Source organism: Hydra viridissima, unplaced genomic scaffold (genome assembly GCF_058129835.1).
Source record: "Hydra viridissima isolate aposymbiotic clone 2 unplaced genomic scaffold, HvirCarnegie_v1 scaffold_5, whole genome shotgun sequence".
NCBI lineage: Eukaryota > Metazoa > Cnidaria > Hydrozoa > Anthoathecata > Hydridae > Hydra > Hydra viridissima.
In genome coordinates, this window is record NW_028324304.1 from 19,094,095 (window position 1) to 19,103,216 (window position 9,122).

At 31.8% G+C, this 9,122-nt stretch overlaps 2 protein-coding genes across 6 annotated transcripts in view; one reads left to right on the forward strand and one right to left on the reverse strand.

Annotated features, from left to right (window-relative positions):
* Positions 1–1,775: 1,775 nt before the first annotated feature.
* On the reverse strand, positions 1,776–4,886 carry LOC149889183 (zinc finger MYM-type protein 1-like). Its single transcript, XM_090089294.1, has 2 exons — positions 4,580–4,886; positions 1,776–4,446 (listed from the first exon to the last, which is right to left on the reverse strand). The coding sequence occupies exons 1-2, from the start codon at positions 4,687–4,689 to the stop codon at positions 1,872–1,874; spliced, it is 2,685 nt and encodes an 894-aa protein (XP_089945420.1). The 5' UTR covers positions 4,690–4,886; the 3' UTR covers positions 1,776–1,871.
* A 3,025-nt stretch (positions 4,887–7,911) lies between these two features.
* LOC149889184 (uncharacterized) overlaps positions 7,912–9,122 on the forward strand; it is a 12,676-nt gene continuing 11,465 nt past the window's right edge. For 2 of the 5 annotated variants that reach the window (XM_090086820.1, XM_090086822.1), the window contains exon 1: positions 7,912–8,280. The gene's annotated coding sequence lies outside the window, so the exon portion shown is untranslated. The remainder of the gene's footprint in view (positions 8,281–9,122) is intronic. The other 3 variants (XM_090086819.1, XM_090086821.1, XM_090086818.1) reach the window with 2 other exon arrangements.

Below are 9,122 nucleotides of genomic sequence, written 5' to 3' on the forward strand. Positions count from 1 at the left end.
TAAGAACAGGTTATGTAAAAAGTGCATTTGCTTTCATTGGCCAAGTAAAGCGGGTATCAGTTAATTAATGGTCTACAGTACTGTTCCTAATATTTTTATCATAAATTTCTCTTAAAAATATACCGTATTGTATGGTTTGCGCATTTTTCAAAGCTGCGACTAAAAAAATCGACTGAAAATTCGAAACATATTCAAAAACTAATTTATTATTTTTCAAAATATTTCAAAAATTAATTTAATATTTGGTAAGACCTCCTTTACTTTTAATTATTGCTTTCATTCTTCAAAGCATAGACTCAATGAATGAGTCAACATTTCTCATATTAATCTCTCGCTAGGCCTTCTCGATTTGTTCAAATAATTCCTTACTGGTCTTCACATTTGCACGCTAAATCTTATTGTCAATTATTTCCCTCAAATTTTCTATGGGATTCAAGTCAGGGCTTTGTGCAGGCCACTCCAATATGGTAATATTCTTGTCCTTGAACCATTGTTTTTCAATTTTTGACGTATGTTTGGAATCATTGTCCTGTTGAAAAATCCATTTTAGGGGCATCTCCCATTCAGCATGTGGTAACATAACATCATCCATTATTTCTTTGTAAACAAAGCGGTCCATAATTCCATTAATTTTGTGAATAGGACCAGTTCCTAGTGCTAAGAAGCATCCCCAAACCATAGCAGACGTTCCATGCTTAACACTCTTCTTGGTATATTTAGTATTGAATCTGGTGTTCTTTAGTCTCCAGACTCGCTTCTAGCGGGCGCTTCCAAAAAGATTATATTTTGATTCATCACTAAAAAGTATGTTTTTCCGCTGGTCTACTGTCTAATTTTGGTGGCTTTGGCAAACGCAAGTCTTAGCTTTCTATTTTTTAAAGAAGTTAGTGGTTTCTTGGCAGGCATTCGAGAAAACAATTTTGCTTCGTTAGCTCTTCGTCGCACAGTACGATTAGAGATTTGTAGTTCAAGTTTTTCGGTTAATTTTGTGGATGGCAAAATGGATCTTTTTTAAGCTCATTAGCAATTATTCGATCTAGTCTTTGTGATGTTTTTCTTGGATGTGCGCCCCGATGGTTTGTTTTATAGCAGTCACGAGATCCGAATGATTCGACAGTTTTGCTTACAGTCGATTTAGCTATACTATATTTTCTACAAATTTTAACTTGAGTTTTCCGCTTTTAAAATCTTTAATAATATTTTCACGTAAAACACTTTCTAATTTGTCGTAAGCCAATTTAAGTTGCAATTTACGCCATACATCACGAGTTAAATCTAATTTTAGTTTAATTGAAAAAATAATTGGCCAGACGTTCCAAAATCTATTTTATTATTTTAGAGTAATGTTTTGATAAAAGTGAAAACAAAAGAATACGGTAAATTGAATAAAGACAATGAAATCTTATAAAAAAAGCTTCGTTTTGATTTGTCCACCTCAGTGGCGTACCAACATGTTTTGGGGCCTAGGGCGGCACTTGGTAAATGGGGCCTATATATATATATATATATATATATATATATATATATATATATATATATATATATATATATATATATATATATATATATATATATATATATATATATACTACATTAATGAATGTATGTATAACACATTATCTTTCTCCACTTTCTTGAAAACGTTTGTAATAAACAAAAATTAGCAAATACCATCTATATCATTATCTATCAGTTTATATGTTTATATAAATATATCCATTAACGCCATTTTATCATTTATAGAAATTCATTTATGTACACAAATGATTAAAACATTAGTTTTGATTATTTATTTTAAATGATAATACAATGATGTACAATGTACAGTAAAAAAAACAGATTTACAGCAAAGAGTTACCTCTAGAAACACATTAAAATGCTTTCTTGCGAGCCTTGACTTCTGCAAATCGTTTGATTAACTCATCAAAATTCACATACTTTGCAATTTCGTTTTCTACTGATATTATGGCCAAGCTCGTCAAACGAGACTGGCTCATTGTAGAGCGGAGATAGTTTTTAATTAATTTCAATTTTGAAAAACTCCTCTCACAAGAAGCCACGGACACACATATAGTTAGAAACAGTTTAAGAGCTTCAGTCACGTTTGGCAACGATTCACGAAAGTCCATTTCGATGATAAACTGAAGCATTTTCAAGGATGTCCATGCAGCTGCAATGTCTAATTTGATGCCAGAAGCCTTCAGATGCCTTCTTAGCCTCTTTATTTCAGGCAGCATTTCTTCCTCCTCTACATCATTGAAAGTTTCTGAAAACTGATGGGCATAGGTTACAATTTCTTCATCAGTTGCCTTCAAAAGATTACCTGTGTGTACAACAGCAAACTTTTCATACACAGTGTTCATCGAGGTCAAACGTTTTTCTAATTCTACATGAAAGTGGTCAATGCACTCGAACATAGCACGCTTCAATTCTTCCTGTGGAGTTAAACCTGCATCTTTAGCAGTTTCTCCTGGCATCATCTTTTTCACTCGCTTGCGTTTTCTGCTTTCAATATCAATGCCCATTTCAGCACAAGTCTGGGTCGCATATTCTACAGCATTATGGACCAGAATTTCTCGACTCTCTACTAAAAAGGTCTTCAAGCTTTTCAGCTTCACAACACACATTTCCAAGCTAATACCTTCGATTTGAAGATATTTTTGGGCATGATTCACCTCGAGTAGAATGTGGTACCACAAATACAAGAAGCAAAGGAAATTGAAATTACAAATGTTTGTCATCAACACCTCCGCTGCTCCTCTCGTATCTAGGTTTTCAGAAGCATCACAAAGCTTTTCCACAGCCTTAACCAACTTTTCGAAATGTTTGAAGATTGGTTTCACGGCATCATGATGAGCACTCCACCTGGTATCATTAAGTCTCTTCACTGTCACTCCAACGGTTTCTTTTAGGACCTCCCATCTATGTGTTGAACATGAAAAAAACGTGTACACACTTTCCAAAGTTCCAAAAAATGTGACACAAACAGAAACACTACCAAAAGCATGTACGCCACATAAATTAAGCGAATGGTTAGCACAAGGCACAAATATTGCTTTTGGATTAAATTCTTTAATTCTGGTTTGTACTCCTGTATGAATGCCAGACATTGTCGTGGCATTATCGTATCCTTGGCTTCGACAAAGCTTTAAATCCAAGCCGTCCTTTTCAAGAGATTGAACAATTTCCTGTGTTATGGAGTCTGCCTTTTTCCCACTTAGAGGAATAAAACCTAGAAATGATTCTTTCACTTCCACGTTCCTGTTGTCAATTTTCACATACCTTATGACCTGACTCATTTGTTCAGTGTGGGATATATCTGGCGTGCTGTCAAACAATATGCCATAGAATTTAGCTTTCTTGATTTCACAAATTAATTCTTGTTTTACAGCATCGCCTAAAAGAGATATAAACTCATTTTGCACTGCAGGCGATAAATAAGAAACTGGAATCAATCCTGATTCCAATGATTGCTGAAGCCGTATGCTGTGCTCCTTTAAAACAGGGTCATAGTTTGAAAGGAGGCTAACAAATTCCAAGAAATTACCACGGTTTTCAGAAGCAAAGTCTTCCCTGTGGCCTCGAAAAGGCAAATTCTGCTTTGCCAAAAAAAGTGTTATATCTAAGAGACGATGCAAAATGTCTCTCCATTTCTTCTTCTCTCTTTCCATTACGTCTTGGTGAGCAGCGTCGATGGTTTTGTTTTGGAGAAGCCTTGCTTCAAGTGTTTTCCATTTTTCTAAATTGTTAATATGCAATTCAGAGTTTTCGTGATCTGATACTTTAGGATTCAATTTCCACCAACTATTGAATCCTGTGATGAAACTTGATTTGGTCGTTGGATTATCGTTCTTATTAAACAACTTGCAACAAAAGCAAAACAGTGATTTTTTTTCATGAGAATAGACCATCCATTTCCTCAAAATCTGTTCTCCACTTGGAAGCTTCTTGTAAAACCAGCTTTTTGTCAGCTGCCTAGTTTGACCCTTTGAATTTTCTCCTGGTTTTTGAACTGGATCAAATGGCCCCTCCAAGTTCTGGTAAATTTCACTGCCTTGTCTTATAACATCGATTCTGAGATAATCTGGCATTGGAGTGGGCCAGTTTCCAACATCATAATTTAATGTTAAATCTTCTGATTCAGAACGTATCGAATTGGTTATGTCTTCTTCTTCTTGCCTTTTGTATTGTTCTTCTTCTCCTTTTTCTTGTTCTTCATTGCTTGTTTGTTCATTCCGTTGGCCATAGCTTGTACTTGGGCCTTCTAAAGATTCAGGGCCCTCCTCTGGCCCTGCTTCATTGTTTGCCTGGGATAGTGCTCTTTTAGTAAATTTAAGTATTGAACCCGACAACCGTTGTAGTTCTTGTTCTTTGGCTTTTTCTTTTTTCTTCTTTTCCCATCCACTGGGATAGTTTCGTTTCATGTTATCAACAGGTCTCTTGACTCTGAAAATAATTGTTCTACTTTAAGACAATAAAGTATTTAGAAAATAAAACAAACCTTCGCGTTATTGGTTTGAAAACGAACCAAACCTAATAAATAAACACTGTAAGATAAAACTGTCAAGTTTTGAATTACATTTTTCGGCTATTTTCTTTGAAAAATTTCAGTATAAGTAACAGCATAACTAATGATGTTTTCACTTCGCTTGTTAGTAGATATCTATTTAAAGTGAAATGTGCGCACATGAAAATGTAAAATTTCTGGTTTTAAAATTCCATTGTTCTATCGTTGTAGGTTTTCAATGGCCTATTGTTCTATTTACGCATCAGAGCTTCGCATGTCTCCACGAATAAAGTTAGGTAATTCTTAAGGTGTGTTTAATAACGTTTTTCATTGGAATTGTTTTTTGTCATTATTCGTGGTTTTATTTTAGAGACAGGTTGGCAGAGATTGGCTGTCTCAACGGGAGTTGTTTATTCTAGAATTTTCTTAAGGGAATTGTTTGATTGCCTTTTATTGCTAATGCTTTCACGAGTATTTTCAGAGCAGCTGTTCAAAGGGGAATTCAGATGTTCTCATTGTATATTAATGTGCCTCTAATTTAGTTAGTTGTTTGTTTTCTGTTTTGACGTATATTATATTTAATATATTATTTATTATATATATTATATTTATTATATTTACAACTATTGTTGTGTTTATTATATTAATTATATTATTTATATTAATTATATTTGTTATATTAATTATATTTATTAAATTTATTATGATAATTATATTTATTATATTTATTATATTTATTATATTTATTATATCTATTATATTTATTATAATTATTATATTTGTTTTAATTATTGTATTTATTATATTTATTAATGTTCACAAATAAGCTAGATATTAATTTGATTTATGAACCATAAGAATAATATGGAGGATTTAAAAAAAACGATTTTAATTTTAATGTTTTCGGAATCTGGGGCCCCCAAGATGAATGTTATCATGGTTTCGGGCTTAAATTTGTCCATTCCACCTATGGAAATAGCTCCTTCCATATGGGAAATTCGCAAGGACGAGCAAACAATATCAAAACTAAATGTTTTCGTACTACTCATAAAAATTGTTTACCAAAATAGGCTAGGCCTACTCATTTTTAAGGTCAAAATTAGTTATTAAAAACCAAGTAATTAAATTGACAATACGGATAGTGTTTAAGGACAGGCCCCTTATGTGGCTTCAACATAAAACGACGTGTGATATAAAATTATAACCTGATAACTAAAATCTTCTCACGCAGCCTTGTTAGGCCTATATGCAGGAATAAAATTATAACTTACCATGTAACTTGGTGATGACGAACTGAAGACGTGATTTGCTCTCGAATTATTGAGGTACTGAATGATAGAGTATATTAATCACATTAACGAAACAACATAAACGAATCTATTTATTAGCACTCGCGGGTGTGGGGGAGGGAGCTTCGCGGAGGGCCTCCGAAACAGTCACGGTGGTTGTTATTGGCCAAGATGTCATTTCAATTTCTTACATCTTGGTTTGTTTGCTGTGGATGTTTATTATCTTGGCAAGCAAATACGATCATGTTTCAGGTTCATTTTTGTTGTAAACAATTATGATTACAGAACAAAAATGTTGACTATTACAAAATCCGGCTGAAGTAAAAAAAATATAAATTGTATTAACATTTGGGGGCCTACTCCCAGACGGGGCCTGGGGCGAACCGCCCCCCCCGCCCCACCCTCGGTACGCCACTGGTCCACCTTGGTTTGTCCAAGGAAAAATGTTTTTTGTTGAGAAAAATGTGTTTTGAACTTTTTTTGTGATTCTTTGCATGATTCAAACGTTTTAAACTTTGTTAAGAACATAATAAACTATTTAAAAATTAATATGTACAGTTGTTTTACTAGTTCTTTTTAGTTTTTGATCAACTTTTGTTCTAAATTTGAGTTTATCCACCATATTTTGTCTGATACTGCATTTGTTTAAAATCAGTTTTTTAAAAGCATTACAGTTCAGGAAATTGATTGATCCAATACAAATTCGTCTCGTATATTAATTTCGTTCAATTTAAGGTCTTGGAAATCGTCACTTTTAAAAGCTAATAAAAATAAAACATGTGATTTTTTGATTTCTTTACATGGTTTGATCTTTTAACTTTATTTACAAAAATGATAATTTATTTAGCTTGAATTATCTTTATTCAGCTTGAATTATCATAATTATGTCTCAAAAATAACTAAAGAAAATCCTGCAATCGGAAGTTTGAAATTTTCCATCATTTGAGTAAAAAACAAATTCTGCAAAAGAAGTGCATGAACAACTAGAAGACACGTATGATTTTATCCCAAGACTTGGCCGTAGCAACGCCACTTTCCTTCATATGCTACACTGACAATAAAGAAAAAGTTAAAAACAATGAACTTGAATTTTATTTCCGATGTAGAAACTTTAATGCTTTAAATTATGATTCGACTATAAATTATGATTCGATTTTAAATTATGATTCGACTATAAATTATGATTTGACTATAAATTATGATTCGACTTTAAATTATGATTGATAAATTATGATTCGACTTTAAATTATGATTGATCTTCAACTGCAAGTGGAAGATGAATCGATAAAAAATGGGAGATCTATGAGTTAAGATTCTATCACTGATAATGATATTGAACAGTCATGAGACAAATCGAGCAAATTAAAGGAGAAATCCCAAAATATTGGGAGGTGAAGAATTGACACTAAAAAATCTGCTTAAGTTAAAAATTGTAAATCAAGTTTGAGTACAAAACAGGAGGTGGTTTAGTGTCTTTCAATTTTTTAATTTTTTTAAATTTTAAATTCTTTGAATTTTTTTTTATTCTACAGCTATTCACGAAAGTTTAAACGATTGCAGAATTTTCAAATCTAATCTTCGGTTTTTCTTGAATAAAAACCTAACGGAAATAGATATCAAAACAATTATTTTTCCAATTTGGTAAATAGGTTATTTGTTAATAGAATAAAAAGAAGTAGGTTTTGACTCATTACCGTTTATTCAGAAATTTCATTAAAAGGTAGGTGATACAAATTAAGAGGTTTCATAAAAGTTTAAACGATTTTATTTAGGATCAATTATTTGCTAATTAATTGGTAAATCCGCTGCGAAATTTTTTTTCGCAGCGAATTTATCAGTTAATTAGCAAATAATTGAGTAGTTTTTCAATCAAAAAATTCATCACAACATGATCAGCTGATGATGTCGTGCATTCATTAAAAACTTTTGAGTATTGCGTGTAATTAATTATTCGTGTAAATATTCGTGTAAATATGCATGTAAATAATTAAAAAACTTTTGAGTACATGCGTGTTATTAATTATTCATGCGCATCAATTATTCATATCTATTCATCTCCATGGCAACCCCGCGCAAACGCCGCTTAGTATTACTGCGGCGTTTTAAATTTTGTGCACTTGTGCTTTAGCTTTTAAAGTGATAACATGTCTCGAGTTAATATTCGTGGTCGTCATTGGCTTGCTACATTCAATAATCCAGATGTTCTACCTGATTTGTTAGTTCAGTTTTTTTGTTGAAAATCGAATTAATTATATATTTCAATTGGAGCTTGGAGATTCAGGTACGGAGCATTATCAGATTTATATGCGCACAAATCCTATGTTTTTTAATCGTTTGTTGGATTTATTTACTGTTCGTGGATGGATGATACATTTGGAGCATGTACGTAATCGAATTAATGCAATGTTGTATTGTTGTAAAGTTGAATCGAGAGTTAGCGATCGTTATTGGACTGATATTGAAGATCAGATAGTTCGTCCTAAGGTAAAGACCAGTTTATTTGTTTGTGTAAGAACTTTGTTATTGTAATTCGATTTCTTTTTATTATTATTATTATTTCCTATATTTTCCTTTATTTTTCTTCCTCTCTTTTTTTTGTTTTCTATACTTCTCCTTTATCTATTGTTTTTTCTATTTATTCCTTTTTTATTTTTCTATGATCTTTTTCTATCATATATTTTTTTAAACTTTCATTCAAATATCTTTTTTTTAAAACATAAAATATGCCTTTATAAAAAAGCTTCCGCCATCGTGGAAGTCATTGCATTTGATAGTAATATTTGATTTTAAACGGTAGTAGTTTACATTAAAATGTGTAAACTATAAATGAGTTAAATTGATGAGATATCGAAATAAAATCTTCTAACAGTTAAAAGAAATTTTATGAATATTAAGTTTGTTATTTTGTTTTTCCAGGAGGGGGCAACTGCCCCCTCTTGCCCTTGCCTGCCGGCGCCCATGAATGCTAACTTCAATATATTCTATTATCTTTCGAAAAGACATTAAGAGAAAAAAATAACGGTATCTGTAATATACTCCCTAAAATGGACTCAAAATCATGCTAAGCTTCAAAAAAAGAAGGAAAAAAATTTAATTTAATGTTTCCATATTTCTTATAGCTAAAAAATTTAAGTTTTCCAGAGTTTACAATACACTTAACAAAACTCTTAGATAAATTAAATCACTAAAACGTCATTAACAAATTAATGTTGTTTTGTTATGAGTAGTGTGTTTTGTCATGAGTATTATGCTATGTTATAACGCTGATAATTAATGTAATAATAATAATAATAATAATACTAATAATAATAATAATAATAATAATA